The sequence below is a fragment of the Cryptotermes secundus genome, unplaced genomic scaffold (assembly GCF_002891405.2).
Source record: "Cryptotermes secundus unplaced genomic scaffold, Csec_1.0 scaffold391, whole genome shotgun sequence".
NCBI lineage: Eukaryota > Metazoa > Arthropoda > Insecta > Blattodea > Kalotermitidae > Cryptotermes > Cryptotermes secundus.
In genome coordinates, this window is record NW_019737394.1 from 281021 (window position 1) to 298162 (window position 17142).

General features: G+C 39.3%; 1 protein-coding gene across 2 annotated transcripts in view; it reads right to left on the minus strand.

The window, feature by feature from the left end:
- The window catches only part of LOC111870313 (receptor-type guanylate cyclase Gyc76C), a 263240-nt gene that overhangs the window by 49010 nt on the left and 197088 nt on the right, over positions 1 to 17142 (minus strand). For both annotated transcript variants that reach the window (XM_023862486.2, XM_023862485.2), the window contains exons 4-8: positions 14868 to 14933; positions 8817 to 9057; positions 4762 to 4908; positions 2641 to 2846; positions 647 to 812 (exon numbers count right to left, since the gene is read on the minus strand). In XM_023862486.2, the coding sequence (XP_023718254.1) occupies positions 647 to 812; positions 2641 to 2846; positions 4762 to 4908; positions 8817 to 9057; positions 14868 to 14933 (826 nt within the window). The remainder of the gene's footprint in view (positions 1 to 646; positions 813 to 2640; positions 2847 to 4761; positions 4909 to 8816; positions 9058 to 14867; positions 14934 to 17142) is intronic.

Sequence of the window (17142 nt, forward strand, 5' to 3'; positions counted from 1 at the left end):
TACACGCGTGGAATGCGCGACATCATATGATGTCGTTCTTCAATTTGTCCTTACTTTTAACGTCATATGACGTCGCTAGATTACATTAGCTCATGCAGGAAGGAAGGCTGTCTCCTTATAAAGGTGGTGACCAAAAATCATGTAAATAGTACAACAACTTATATTTTTAATATAATATTAAAAAAAACCTTACACGCGTGGAATCCGCGACATCATATGATGACGTTTGGCCAGCTGCCCTAACTTTTAACAACATCATATGATGACGTTCGTCCGATAAAGGTTAAACCCTGAAGCTGGTGGAAATACATAACTTTCAAAATGTCAGTAACTTCTGCTAACTACATGCTGCCACATCTGTTTCAGGGTTAATGTAAACAGAAAGATTTAAAAATAAAGAAACCAGTTCCCCAGAAGCTTCATAAACTGTGACAAAATGAGACAATCGGTGGGGTTGATACACCAGAGTATCCCAACCCCCTCCATGCATGTACACACAGGAAAAGGTTTGTATCAAGTTTCAAGGGACCATAGTGGGGTTCCTGGGCAAAGCTCATCAGGTTCCAGTTTTAAATTAGCATTCACATTACCCATAAACTGAGGCGTTTCACACCCAGCTTGTGACAAAGACATACAGAACACTCACTTTCATATGTATGATTCTTCAGCATCTCAATGATCAGTGTTCCATTACTGGCAACTTTATGCAAAATTTCTTCTGTCACAACATCGTATTTCTGGAGAAGCATGTCCAAAGCTCGGGCATATAACATCACAGCATCGTACAGATAGGCTGCATAAATCGATACATACTGAAAGCATAAGAACACATAAACACAAACATGTTTCAGATGAACATAAATTCTTCTTATATACATAATGCAAAGTCACCACAGTATTAAGTTAAAGAAAGTAAAAAGATACCAAATGGGGTGGATTTTACTGTCTGCTATTTTATGGCAATGTCAGTCAACAGACTATATACATAGTATCAAATGATGGGATGGCTGTTGAATTGGAAAGGATTCTAGAGGAAGGAGTCATGACTTAATTGAGGTATTATCCCAGACTGCAGGAGCTAAAGAAAACCACAGATAGATGGTACCCTGGCCAAAATTTTAAGTGAGCATCAACTGCCATGTATGAATCTAGAATGCTACCACGAAGTGAACCCACTCAGTGGAACAGGACACTGCACAATGGCATGCTCATATGGAGTTTCACATGGCTTGGTATCAAAACTTCACAGTGCAGTACATATATTACCCAAATCCATCTTTGTGATTTTAGATACCTTACTGGACTTTAGTTTCACTTACTGCAGAGGAAAATTTCAGAAAACAAATTATTTGCACTCTTACATATCCATCTTCTTCAAGAATAATCATGTGTTTTTTGGGTTTCATAACTAATAATTATGGGATCTGGATCAGATGATTGGATTAGTAACACCTTCATTTACAATTACTCTTATTCATTATTAATCGCTGATCTACAAACATCAATGGTCATGCTCAATTCTCATCCTTGTACTCTCAACGGACTCTCAGTCAAGTCAAAGTTGCATTGCAACTGATGGTCAGTCAGTTGGTCAGTCGGTCTCCGTGTCATGATGAAATATTTATTACTGTTTAACAGTTATACACTTGTCATGGTGGAGCATCCTCTCTTACAAGAGGATAGGTCTGTCTTTTGGATTCCTCATTATTCATACAATGCTTTGGGGGAGAAAACACAAAGTATGTGAACAAATTCTTTGAGAAAGTGGTCACAGAAAATATCAAGTGATCAACTAATGCAGCAGGATTGTTAAATACTAAAGTATGTATACAAGGTTCACTGTCTCTATAGCAATGAGAGAAAGGAACAGGAAAGCACTTAAATTAGCCCTTTGACTGCCAAGTCTCACCACAGAACTTCCTGCTAGAATACCAGAGATGCTTAGGGATAAAACAACTATAAATTCTCTTATGACCTTCAAACGACCACATGAAAGTCCTTCTTTACTCTAAGTATCACTATGCCACAGTTGATGCCATCTATGGAGAAAATTGCTGACTAACTACTCTTAATAACAATGAGCTGATTTCTACAGCTGTGCCAATTTTACCACAACCGCCTACAGCTGATCTAATAGGCTCATGATTTCCAAAGAGTAAAGCTGGTATCTGCTTAGAGAGATTATGAGAAATCCAGTCACCACAGAAGGCATTACTTAAGATGAAAACTGGCTACAGGGAGTCCTCACTATTATGAATAGTTGTTCCTGGAGAGATTCATAATGGGGAAATTTCATAATGTGAACTGCTATTCCCCATAGGTGCAATGTTAAAACTGCAGGTTACACTAAAAATTACCCCCCCCCCCCAAGTTACCAATTTTACTTCCAGTGCCACAGGTTTCCTGGAGTGTAATCACTATGTGTACAATGCTTCCTCTTTCCAGTAACAATTAGCAGGGTATACACCATAAAACTGTTCAAAATCAGCCAAATCTTATGTAAGATGCATATCAGATCTACTTTGCTGAGTCATGCTTGCTCAGTATTTAATAAAGATTCTGTAATAATTCATATTAAAAAGGAATGCCGAACTGTAGAATACAAACAAAGTGTCCCTACAGACGCCGAATATAACCTACCTTGTGAAAGCCATCTTTCTGCAAGATACTTGGCATGGTGAAGTTGAATGGTTCTTTTTTGTTGTATTCTGCAACTTTGCTAGTGAAATCCCTGTATCGAGCTTCATTTGGTGGGCTGGAGACTACCACAAGAAGTGAGCGTCCACGATTTAAAAATCCTTTTTGATGTTGTTCACAATTCTCCACTTTTTCCATTTGTTCTGGTTCTATATATATAAAAATACATGAATGAGCACAAAATATTAAAGCTGAAAGAATGCACTGTCAGTCTTGTATCAAGTCTGTCCCCCATACAACTATCATACACAGTCTTGTGCCAGTGTGTTCTCTGCACAACCACTCTATGCTGAGGTAAGGGATGTTAGGGGTACCCGTCTACCCCCAAAATATTACAGTCACCAATAAATAAGCTTCATATTACACAAACACAGAAGGGATGCTCAGAAAATCAGTTAAGTCATAAAGGAACACACTGCACAAACAGATCACAGGATGATGATTATCACATGTAACAGACCATTCTTAAATATTTAACACATTCTTTGTGACATTAAGAAACTTCAATGATCACAAAATTATGCATATGGATTACTTCCATTATTTGAAACAGTTTCCCAAGACATCTGTTTGTCCATTTAACTATCAATGGACATAAAGTTTGTCTATAATTTGATGTATACTGGAGAGGAAACTTTTTATGAATCAATATGGCTGAATATGGGAGCTGGGATAGCACAGTTGGTATAGTGACTGATTATGGGCTGCATGACCTAGGGGTCAGAGCTCGAGTACCAGTAAGAGCAAAACTGTTCTCCTCTCCATGTCATCCAGTCTGGTTCTGGGACCCACCCAGCCTCCAATCCAGTGAGCACCAGCGGCTCTTTTCCTGGGAGTAAAGTGGCCAGGGCATGAAGCTCAACACTCACCCCAAACTAGTGCCAAGGTCAAGAATACATGGATCAATACATCCACTCCCCCATGCACCTTCATGACATGATTCCTTAATTAGTTAATTTACCTTTTACATGCCTGAATATCGAAATTTCACAAAAACTTTTACTGAAGGTCTCCAATGGTGAATTTTTCTATCCAGTGGTTTAGGCATGGATACTTGGCCACAGATGCATAAAAAGACAGATAAGTATGGCCCATACTTGGGACATTATTTTTCTTACGTTGTAAAGAATATGCACGATAAATATGGGGTATTTCATTGTAATGGCAAAAACCCGCAACTTACATTTATATCGACAATGCGGTAGGTCTTAAAATTTTGGTTCAAATTTGTACCAGCAGCAGTAAGTCCAATTCTTATTAGGGAATACTATTTTAATCTATTGTGTTGAAATTTATAGTTTTTATTTTAAGAACTGGTAGTAATGGATTTTGGTTTTTACTGTAACATACACACATAAATTATCTGTTTATTCATATTGTTCCTAGGATAAATATAGATCACCCATGAAATGCCACAATCAGACCACATTTTCACCCCAAATTTTTAATTCCATTCCATGTTTTAAGTTCTTCCAAAGCTTCCTCCTCTGCTGGTTTCTTTCAAATTCTTCTTTCTCTTCCTTTGATTCCAGTCCGTACATTCATACACATACATATACAAATAACTCATATTTCAGGCATAGAGTAGTTTATGGCACTAACAGATAAAAACACACACACACATATAAATCATGCATGGTTCTATTCACTGGCAAGTGTAGCACCTGTGATGATAAATTTTTAACAAAATTTGGAAGAGTTGACTGCAGTACATTTGCTGAACAATACTTTCATTGAACCATAGTTGCTTATTATACTTCACACTAAAAATACATCCCTTTTTCATTTCACATATCTCCAGTCACAAAAGTAGTATCAGCAAATGTCTTCTCTTTCCTTTCAAAGTTTCCATCAAATTCAAAAGAATAAAGAAATGGTTTCTCTAATCCAAATTTGAAACTCAGAAATCAACAAGAAAACTTGGTCTCTGATACTGGACAAACAAAATATGTTAAAATCAACAATAATATTTCAGACTCCGTTTAAATGTTGCCCCTGGAGTAAATGCAGGAACAGAATATGGGTCCTGAGAATTACGAATATCTAAATGATAGGGATACTTACGCCAAAGATATTTGAAAGCCTCTCTGTAAGAATAAGTTTCCATATCCACTGTGATAACCATGTACTCGCCATTGTCAAACATCTGGAGGGCATGCATGGTGTTCATCATTTCCACAAGAACTTTTGGATTTCCCAGGAACACATATACTAGAACAAAATGCATGTTATCAAATGAAGACAGATTCAATGAAGTAGTAACTGATGAGGTCTTTGGATTTTTCAATTGACCTAACACTTCCAGCTGCACTGTGGTGCTGGGGTCATCTCAGCCTCTAACAGAAATGAGTAACAGGAATCTTACTGGGTGTTGTGGGAACCCCTCACAGTGAAAACAAGCACTACTGAATCAACACTCCTCACAGGATCTCCAACGCCCATTGGTTAGTCCACCGCCTAGTGGCAAAAGTATAAAAATGCAGCCTCTGACATGCTAGCATCAGTCACATCAGTCTCAAGTACACATGCATCAAGAGAACAGCGCAACAGCAAGTCTAGTAGCAGCCAACTCCGTCAGCGATCACCAGCGCTCATCAGGGTTGGCCAGCTAGCTTGCAATCACCAGGGTGCTGCATGGAAGAACCCTGGGCTGCTGCAAAGAAGAACACTGTCGCACGCTCAGGCTACTGAGTTTTACATGGTTGTCTCTCTACGCCACAGATTTGACAACCCACAGGGTAAAGGGCAGCTGGCACATAAGGCTGACAATCTCACTGCCATGAGCTGACTGTGTAGAAAATGTGGCAGCCTTGACATCTCAAAACCTTATGGGCTTCCACAACCTGTTACAGGAATGAGACTATGAAGTAGCTGACAGTGTTGGCAACCACCCTCTATCACAGATGATTAGCTTCACTAGGAAGACGCCACCTGTGCCAAAGTTGCCAAAAAGAAAAACCATTTTCTTGTCACAATCACTGCCACTACTATACATAGGGATCTGGATATTTATTTGGTAATGGAAGAATATAAGATTGCCCAAAACCTGCCCTTCAGTACAAACCAAATGGATACAAATACATTAAAGCTGAAGAAAAGGTCTGACAGGAAATGTGAGAATAATCAAATGTTCCAGGGCACAGACAGGGAACCTAATGACAGCAGAGAAACAGGTACTCCATATGGTATGGGGTAATGCTGAACTCAAGCCTTGCAAGCAGACAAAGGCAAACACCACAGTCATCTTCAACACAGCTGATTACAAACAGAAGGTCACTGCTTCATTCCACAATCTAGCAAACATGATGTTGGCTATGGTGCCCACATAGTCTATGGGGTGCAAAACTGATCGGCTAGTAACAAGGTCTTCACTTCTGTGAGATGTCACTCAACATCTGTGACAACGTTTGGTGCCACCCAGGCTATATGGGCTCCTGACAGTAACCAAAAAAGCAGGTCACTCCAGACCCATCATCAGAATGACTGGAGCACCAAGCTAGATAGAGCCTTGCAAGACATGTAGTGGGAGTACAGGCACCATGTCTGGGTGACTCCTCACAACGTGTAAGAGAATTCTGAAGACTTCATCCATGCTCTGGACTTTCCTGGTGACATCCACAACAGCTCTGATACTGTTTCTCTTCACCAAAGTGCTCATTATGGATGGACTTAAGGTTCTGAGTGGCAAAGTCAAGAAGGAGAATTTGAGCCTCGTCCATTGCATCCTGATATCCTCATATTTGTCTTTCAATGGCCAGCTCTACAGACAAACAGATGAAGTCACCATAGATTCGCTACTATCACTCGTGACACCCAGTTTCTTCATGGAAGATTTTGAGATGGCTGCTCTCAATTGTGATGCATACAAGCCCCACTGTTGGTTTCCATGTTGCTGACATGTTTGTGATCTGACCCCATGGATCAGAAAGGCTGATGGATTTTCTGAACTGCAACAACAGCACACACCACAGCAGCCAGTTCATCATGGAGAATGACACAGGCAGCCACCTCCCTTTGCTAGGCACTAACATTTAGAGAAGGCCAGATGGTTCCTTGGATTATGGAACATACACAAAGCTGATCCACACTAGCCTACCTCTATTTGTATGTAGTCACATCACCATCCACTGAACAATGTATGTTGTCACCTTCGAACACACGGCCAACTCATCTGCAAGTTGGATGTGACACACTCAGAACAAACTTCCATGAGAATAGCAACAGCATGAAACAGATCTGATGGGATCTCAGTCCAGCTTAGCAACACTGAAGAGGCTTTGGGGAGGACCACACAACAGCTGCCTTCCTAAACCTTCCCCCTCAGATCACCTCCAACCACATCAGCACACTGTTATATAAACACAATATTAAAATGTTAGACCTTCCTCTGATAAAAGTAATTAACTTCCATTTGTCCCACCCAACAGCGATGACATGGTCTGAATGTAGCAGACATATACTGCATACAGTGGAAGTATAGGGGTATACTGGAAACACCAGCCATTCCACTGAGACAAGGGTTAATGAACTGGGCTAATTCCTAAACCTGTACACTCAAACCTAAAGATGGGGGTAGCATGTTCCTCTAAAACACAGGCATGTACTGACACTGCCACAGACGATCATAATCTGAAGAAGCACCATGATGATAACCTCAAAACTTCATCAGAAGACCATTAATACAGACGGCTATGAAATCAGAAGTAATGTAAGCCTAACATGTGAAGGGCAGATAAAAAGTATGATCATAATTTTAAGTTTCAGTATCTGTTCCAACATATTTACTAAATGCCCTTAGACCAAGTCATCATGTTATGGGTACTGCAAAACAGAACTTAGTATCTTCTTAAAACTCTTCCTAAGCATTTCATTTTATGATCTGAAAATTTTATAATGTGGATCTGCGGGGGGGGGGTAACCCAACCAAGCTTCTTTCAACAGCATTTCCAGTTTCTTCCTAGGGCATCTGTAATTCTAGCATCATTTCTTCCTTGTATATTTATAAAGGGTGTAACCTGCTGTCTAGCTCATATTACTTTGGTCTTACCAGTCCTTACAGTCAGTACTATAAGATGCTGGTCCAGTAAGTATTTTACAAGTTTGATCAATTTTCTATATTAGGAACGACAACCCATCCCAAAATTTAACAGCTGGTACCAGAGAATATGACAATGACTAAACACTACAACACAAAACTGTGGTATATTCTACAAGCAAATGTGGCAAATCTGTGCATACTGACTTTTGATTTTCAGCCCTTAGTAAATATTCTTTGTGAGATAATCAAAGATTAAGGGAGGCAGTGTATGGGAGCAACCATCAGGACCTACGACAAAGGAAGTTACTGAGGAAGAGAGAAAATTACAGGGCAAATAGCTTCTCTGTTTTGTGTTCTTCATCTGATGGGTATTGTAGGAGAGATTAATCATGTGTGACAAGATGACTGGAATATGCATCACACTTTGTGGAAAAGAGAAATGCAAACAAAAACTCTTGTTTAAAATCTTCAACCAAAGAGATAATTTGCAAGATGTACTCGTAGATAATTACTGGAGGATAACATTAAAATACATGTTAGAGGCTGTGAATGTATGAACTGAAATGAACCCATTCAAGACGGGATCAAACAATATATTTTTGTAAATACGGTGATTAACATTTGGCTTCCATAGCAGGATATTTCATGGTCATCATACGTGACATCAGGAGTTATATCTTCTGGGTTATAACAATGTGCAGTCTGGTGAAAGTCAACACACTTCAGAGGAATATATCACTTCCATCCTCATGGTCAAAGACAAGTCATGCAAGAAGCCAGCATGAAGCACACAGCAGACAGATCTCTGGTTTCTTTTATATTCTTTGATCTGGAACATGGAGGTGATACATTCCTCTGGAACTTCAGCTGACTTTCACCGGACTACATGGCATTACATCTCACAAGGCATAACTATTCATAGTCACTGCTGTGAGAACCTCAAATCCAATATATTCAATATAAATCAACCTGTAAACATTCATCAGATGAGATCACGGAACATCCGGTGAAACACATCAGTCTGCTGGAAGGGAAAAGTCAGATGCACAGGTACATAGGAAGATGTGCTGTTGCTACTCACTGCGTGTGATGTTGCGTGTGGCCTGCATCACTTGATACCAGTAACTGGTCTGACAACAAGGCAGATCATTCTCACAACAGTTGATGTTATCATTCACTGCACGCTTATGCTTCACAGTCATGTTGTTTCTCACAGCTTGATCCTCCAGTGACATGGCTACTGGTTGCCAGTAATCTTCATACAGTATGACAAACTTCCTCCAATTATAGTAGCGCAGCAGTGAGATCACAGATTTGGTTACCTGCATTCATAAAAAAATGGTATATGAGTCATTTAAAAAAAGTCTCCAATTATATTAATAATTTTTTGTAAGTTTATGTGACAATGATTTATTCATTACACCATATTTACAGAAGACATAATCCATTGTCTGAAGTATACTTAGTATGCATGATATTTTGTATTCTCCAGGTAATTTCTCATCATTATACAAACATCTATTTTTTATTCTGTTTACTGTCAATATCAATTCTAGTGGTTGTGACTGAATCGTATTGCCAATCGTGACCACTGCCATAACACTCAGAATAAAAACAATAAAAACATTCCTTCATGAACATTTCCAGAATCAATAATCTATATACTTTCTTTACTAATATTTACAACCTTCCTTCAAATTACAGTATGCATTCCTACTGTTTCAAAATAACCAATTTCTTCTTGAGAATATTAATATCAACCACTTATTCATATCCCCCAATTTACTTGTAACTACCAACATCAATACTATAGAAACCAACAAAGAGACTTGTGAAAATTTGTACAAAACAACATATATCAGTGGAAACCTGCACACACTGGCAATATGCCTACCTTCTTTTCTTACTCTTAGACAAATGAGTAGGCTTATTGGATTACCACGCTGCATGCACACATACATATGTTCCAGCAGTTCAACTTTAGACCGACTGCCTGATTTTCCACACAACTTGATATGAATGCTATGCCACTGGAGGCCAACTTCCTAATTTGCTACAGTGAATAATAACAAAATGGGAGAAGTGTGAACTTGTTAGATGGGAGTGATACTTGTGCTTTGGCTTTTGTACACTGAAATGAAGCATTCTAACAGATGCTGGAAAAATATGCAGCATTTGTTATAGTATTTTCATTTATATAATGTAAAATGAGAACATGGCAGCAGTATGAACATTTTATTTAGTTACTGATTTAAAGGTGATTGCTATTATGGAGACAGATCATAAACATACCTACATATTACACATACAATACTATTTGTAAGCCAAACTACTTATGAGGGAGTATATCAGATGGTATCTGCTCTCAAACATGGCATGACATGGCACGGTATGTTAACCATAATCTGCGATTTAAAGACTCTGTTTCCAACCTCTTCAGTTTCAGAGATTGGCAGCTGGAGGTTAGATTATAAACTGAAGCATGGCAGAAGGGACAAAATATATAAAGATATCAGACTATTTCCTTAGACTAGTTAGCTTTCACTTACCTACTTCCTTTATATAAACTAATTGTACACTCAGTGGAGTTTATAAAAAGCAAGAGGTAATGCAACAGCTTACATAGTGCCACACTTTAAAGATATCAGGTCCTAAATATAAACAAAATATATTAGTATTCATCACTTGTTTTGTAAAGGTGTACCATAATATTAATGAGCCTGGTAAGATTCAGTTCATACTATAGCACAGAATTTACACATGCTCTTTACATAATATTTGCAGAAGTTCCTACATGCATGACAATAGACTATACGAAATGACTGAATCGGTAGTTCTTACTGCCACAATTTCCAGGACTCCCTTGATCTCATCCTTGTTCCTCTCATTATATTATTGCAGGTTTACCACCATCACGATGTTTATACCATCCTATCATACAATACTCCCTTATGACGGCATACTTTTATTATGTCAAGTTTTACAAAATCAAAAGAGCATTACAACTTTATATATGAAAGACTTTAATAGTATATGTCATTAAAATACATGCACTGGTTTTCAAGCTGGAACATGCAGATGGATGGGCAGACAGGAAGGCACAACTGGAGTATTTGGAGTTCAATGTAGAACTCTTGGACCCTCCATTGCTACTGCACATACTTCTATTCCTACAAATAATGTTTCGTTAATCTCACATAAAATACAAATTCATAATTCAATAATGGAATGCAAAGTTAGCTCATGGACCAGCATGGTGAACACACATACAAATGGTCATACAGATGAATCCTGATTGAAACAGAACTTATTAATTGCTCTCAATTTTAAATAATTTCAACTAGCAAAGTGATAATGCTTTTATCTTACATTCAGGGATTCTTGGTTCAGATCTCAGCTGGAAGACTGGCTTTCATTGTTTTCCTCAGACCCCCCTGGAAAATTACAGGCAGTACCTCAATTATGCCACAACCGCTTCCTTCCAAATTTGTTTTCCAATTCATCAATTATCCTACCATTTAACACTATGTAGTCTCGCTACTGACAGCATCCTAAAATATCTCGGACACCCCTAATTAAAAATATTTTAAATAACGAATTTCAACCACCTTTATTTCGTTCCTCAATGTTTCAGTCAATGGCCACATTCCATTTCCATGTAACAAGATGCCTTCAACAACACTGTAAAATATGATTTTTTCAATTTCCTTTGACATATCTTTAACGTCAGTTTTGAATATCTCTGTCACATGCTCCAACACCTGTGATTACTAACAGTTCTGTATTTGGAGATTATACCATGTAGCCTGGTAGACTTTACTAAAATTTTGGAGGAATGTAGTACCTCCATCTTTGGGGCCAAAAGGCAGCCAAGCAGAATCTGCTCTGGAAACCACTGTTCCATTACACTGATATCCTTGTGCAACAGTTGTCATGTAAAATTTTTCCAACTTGCAGACCAACAACAGCATCTTCCTTCACTTCTGAGCTGCACTGTGCTGTAAATGTTTGCTTTCCATAATTTAGGTCATCACTTTTTTTATTAAAACCTTCACAAAATTTCCCATTAGGCATACTGATATCTGCAATGCAGGAGGAAGTACAACTTAAGGATCCATTAATATCATAAACACTGTTATTCCCAGGAATAAACATCTTTTCACACCAGCCACTCCATAACAGTGTGCTATTCTGTTCCTCAACTATCTCACAAGCAGAGGAAACAGCAGCACTTGGTAAATCTAATCGGTAGAAGAATAGTCTTCAAATCACATCTTGATGAAGTGCCTTTTCTTGATTATGTCTAGCATGTGAGACATGTTCTTGTAAGTTTCCTTCAATCCTATGGCATGGGCAATTAGTACTGAAGGCTTTTGACTCCTTAGACAAATCAATAAAAGCCTCTCATTCTTCAGGTTTGTGTTCAAATCACATTCTTCCATTAGTTTTCTTATATCTAGGCATACAAACAGAAAATCCTGCATATACTAAATTTCTGATAATGTCTGGTTTCTCTTTCCAAATGTCTCCTCTTGTCACTGATCAAAAAATTCCACTGTCAGCCTTGATCCCAAGTGTCCTACAGGTTACTAAACTCAACTGGCTAACTAGGCATGGTTCTTGGCTACTCTGCAGAATGTAACTTGGACCAAAAGATGTCGCGGGACCTTCTAAATGGTCTTCCTCATCTTCATTGAGAACTGAAAATTCCTTCCAGCTAGGTGATAGATGGTACAGACCTATGAAGATCTCCACATGGCACTGGTTTCACTGCAGAAGGAATGTTTGGGCAATTATTTTTACTGTTCCCCAAACATCTGAACTTTTTAAGACAGAAACAGCACAAGCTGGCTTCCTGGATCACACCGTGCCAAACAAACAGGAAAGTCATGCTCTTCTTTCCACCAATCCATCCAATTGTGTTCACATGGTGTGACATGAAGGATGTATGCAGCAGGCTTGTTTTACCACCTTATATATAAAGCGACATTGTGATTATACTGTAAGCTGTCCACGCACATCATAAAAACAGTACTGTGAATTCACACAGCTATATTATCAACTGAAGATCACTTCATTCACAGAACTTTGAAAGCAAACGAACACACAACCTTCCTGAAATGTGCATAAAAGTTACAGCTTATGTCTAACAAGCTCACATGTATTACGATACACAACCTTCAGCCTCCAGCTTACCAATGCTCATTTCTAAACAATTTGTGACAAATAGTTCTCATCACACTGTTGACTTGTTATTATTGTTATTATTCAATTTGATGTAATTTATTATGTTGAATAATCATTTAAATCAAAATCGTTAATGAGTTACAGAAACTGACACTTTAGTGTTCAAGGCCAAATTTAAGGAAGAGCGACTGGGGCAGTTGCCCAGGGCCGCCACAAAACTGAAGTAGAATACACAGATTTTACTGAGACATTTGTTTCTCTAAAAACTCGAAAAGTTAGTCCGTACTTTTAGCTACTATTGAATATAACAATAACAATAACACACAAAAAGAAATGTCATAGCCTACATTCGTTGTTACTTACAAGGGCCTTGACAATTTGATTGCCCAGGGCCTCCACAACAAATTCAGCTCTTTCATGCCACACACTGAATCACTTTGAGTTTATATGAAGTTTCACGCTGTAGTTACAAAGATTTTACATTGCATGAAGTTCCAAATCAGTGAAGTGTATTAAAATTAATTTACTTTTATGAAAATTAATGTGGCCTCACTCTGCAAAGTCTGAAGCTTGTCTAATGCCATGAGGCTTCTGAGATAAGCATGTTGGTTTTTTTTTTAATTTGAAACACAGCTCCTATTTCCTGTTTTGTTCCTTCTGCCCAAGAAATTATCACAGAGATTCAGAAACAATGTCTATTTATAATGCAGTCCATCAATTAATTCACTAAATTTTGATATACAACTAATCTGCAGCCAAACAAATGGAACTTCCAAGTCTATACGAAGGAATGTGGGAATATCTTACCCTTAGCCAAGATCTGAGCATCTCTTGCCCATTTTTGTTTCCTTCTACCTTGCCTTACATCAGCCTAGATGCAGAATATCCTATCAGAATTTATCACTGGAGCTTCATGTAATGTAAGGAACTATCTTATCCACAACTGCAGGCTGTGTTTCACCTGCACAATTTACAACGTGAAATTTGTGTTGTTCTTAAGGTGGACTGCCATTCTGGGTTTTAAGTGAGTTGAGGATCAGTGATCAGATACAAAAGTCATACAGAACGGTATTATTAATGGGCTAATATCTGAACATCAACGAGGACCAGCCTGAACTATTTTGTCACCTCTACTGCCAAAAATAAAAATTCAATCCTGGAATTTGCCTACAGTCCAACTAAAAACATGGGAACCTTCAGTCTGCTTAATGTGTACTGAAGGAATTTCAAATCAAAGAATAGAAATGTGACAATTCTATTCAGGTCTCTGTATTCAGAATGTAAGTAACAACATGACAACAACGTTAAATTCATATTAATTACAAGCTCATTCAAATCCCACTAATTACAAGGTCATTCAAACGAAAACCGAAAAGCAACAAAAATGGGTAGTATACCAAAAAAAACAGATGATAACCTTGTATCATATTACTGAACGAAGTCTGCTAGCAACACCAGGAACCCACATGGCGCCATCTGCTGGCAATATTTGGAAACTGCCAGGTTTCAAGGTGGTGACACTCTTTCAGATATGCACCAAGGCAAAGATGCAATCTGTAATCAGACTTCTTAATTCAGAAGGAATAAAACCTGCTGAAAATTATTCCAGAATTTTACTCTTTCACCAGGTTTGGCTCCGTGAGATTATCACCTTTCCTGGCCACTAAAAAACTCACTAAGAGGATGTTAATTCATACTTGGTGAAGATCTGAATACTGTGGTGCACAAATGACTTTAACACCAATAAAATTCTCTCAAGGAATCCAGGCATTAATGCAGCATTGGAGGGAGTGTGTGGGGACTAGAGTGAAGAGACACATGCATAGTTTCCTCCTCGTTTGTGAAATTTAAGGTTTTCTGTTTTCATTTCAATGAACTTTGTATTTTGTCTGGTAAGACATGCCACAATATCCGAACTGTTGAACCAGTGACCCTTGTCACTCACCTGTGTGTCTGGTGGTTCAGTCCTTGCAAACGTGTCCACAGCAGATGCTTCTGGGTCTTTACATTTCTGCAACATAAAACAGACAGACTCAAAAGAGAATATCTGAATGGAGGTTGAACCGGCTTTCAAGCTAATGCCATGTTTTAAAACTGGGCAGTTATACCTGAAAGAGAGAAACGGAAATGTAATCCTTTGAAGAGTCAGTGCACAAATTTCCAAAACTCGTTCTTGGAAATTTTCCACAGCTCACTGCCCTTAACATTCATTTACTGCCTATACAAATCTCGTGTTGCAGAACAAGTCACACTACAGATACAACACTGCATAGAGATATCCTTTATTCTACTTTGTAAACATTCACAGTATCAAAAAATGTTCAAACTTGGTCTTATACCGACAACAATTAAACTCACACAATTTTTGGCGTACAACCACAATAAACCCATCCAATGTCATAGAAATAACAAATATTCACTGTTTCAAAGACAGAAATAATGAAGATGGACAGACGTTGCATGGGCTCTCTTCTAAAGGTAACACTGCACACTTGTATTTTGGAGGTGGCCAGTTCAAATCTTTGTTAGGAACCTGCTACCCTGAGATTTTTTGTAGGTTACTTCAGTTTGCCTTAGTTGGACCATGACCATTTCCTTCCTAATCCTCTTCAATTCATCAGTCATCTGCAATACTACACGTACAATCTGATGCTATGCAGTCCAAGTACTGAAAGCTCTATTTGTGGAGGACTGACGTTCACTAAGCCTCACAATGGAGACACTGCCCTTGAGAAAGCAATCCGGCTAATCATCTTTTGAGGGGCATCACAGCAGATCGACTGAAGTCTTTGGATGAATGGTGGCATGGGCCTTCACGGCTATCTCTTCATCCGCGAGAATGGTCCAAGAACCGTCACACTATAAACAGCCCGCTGCCAGACGAAAACCACCCGCGGACCAAACCAGATCTTTTCGAAATTCATTCTTCATTGATAGATGCTACCAGATTCAGTTCCTACTGGAAGTTGATACGCACGACCGCTTGGATCTTTCGTTTCAAACAATCACTACTCTTTCGAGAGAAACTTCGAGGCGAACTGACTGTGGCGGAAATCGCGGCGGCCCGTACCTAATGGATTCAGACTGTACAAGAGGAATGCTTCGCTGTCAAGCTTTATGCACTTCGGAACAACACTCCCCAAACGGAAGAATCCAAAATCGCTTGTTTCAACCCGTTCTTAGACGCTGGACTCATTCGTCTCGGCGGACGGCTACACTTTGCACCGCTAACGACAGAGCAGCATCACCCACTCCTACTCGATGGGCAACATCATTTCACAGAATTGCTAATACAGCAGACACACATTCGCCTACATCATCTCGGGGTTCGCATGGTGTTCTCAGAGATGAGAGATGAGTTTTGGATCCTCAGAGACCGATAGACGATAAAGAAGGCACTATACTACTGCCTGCCCTGCAAAATTGCGAAAAAATAACCCAGTCCAAGAAACTGAAGCGCCACTGCCACCCGATCGTCTCAAGCCCACTAAGCCCTTCACCGCCACCGGTGTCGATTTCGCAGGTCCCCTCTATGTCAAGGTGGGGAGCCTGACACAGAAAGTTACATCGTACTCTTCACCTGCGCAACAACCAGAGCTCTGCATCTTGAGCTTGCCTCGGATATGAGTACCGACAAGTTTCTAATGGCCTTTAGACGGTTCTCCGGAAGAAGAGGAATCCCACACAGCATATACTCTGACAACACGAGGCCGTTCCACGCTGCTAGCAAGGAGTTTGCAGAGCTCAGTCAGGTTTTTGCCGACCAACGAACAAGTCGGCACTTCGCCCACAACGGTATATTGTGGAAATTCATCGCATCACGGGGTGCCTGGTGGGAACAGTAAAACGTTGCCTAAGAAAGGTGTTGGGTAAAAGCCAAATCGATGAAGAAGCCCTTGGAACACCGTTAGTGGAAGTAGAAACCGCCATAAATTCTAGACCAATCGTTCAAGACGACTCCGATGTCCTCACGCCAAGTCACTTTCTCTCCCTCGTAGTATCATAGAGTATTATGATCGTAAAAATATAGATCCTGATATTCCAACGGATTTACGCGTTTTCGGCCCCCGTGAATATGAAAAAGCGGGTTTGGCATGCCAGCCATCTGTATTTCTATGTGACACATGGGCCTAACAGCTGAAAGGGGTTTTACTCATATTCGGTATTTACGAGTTCATACATCATGGGCCAAGTGCCAGGTGAGCAGGTACATTCTAGCT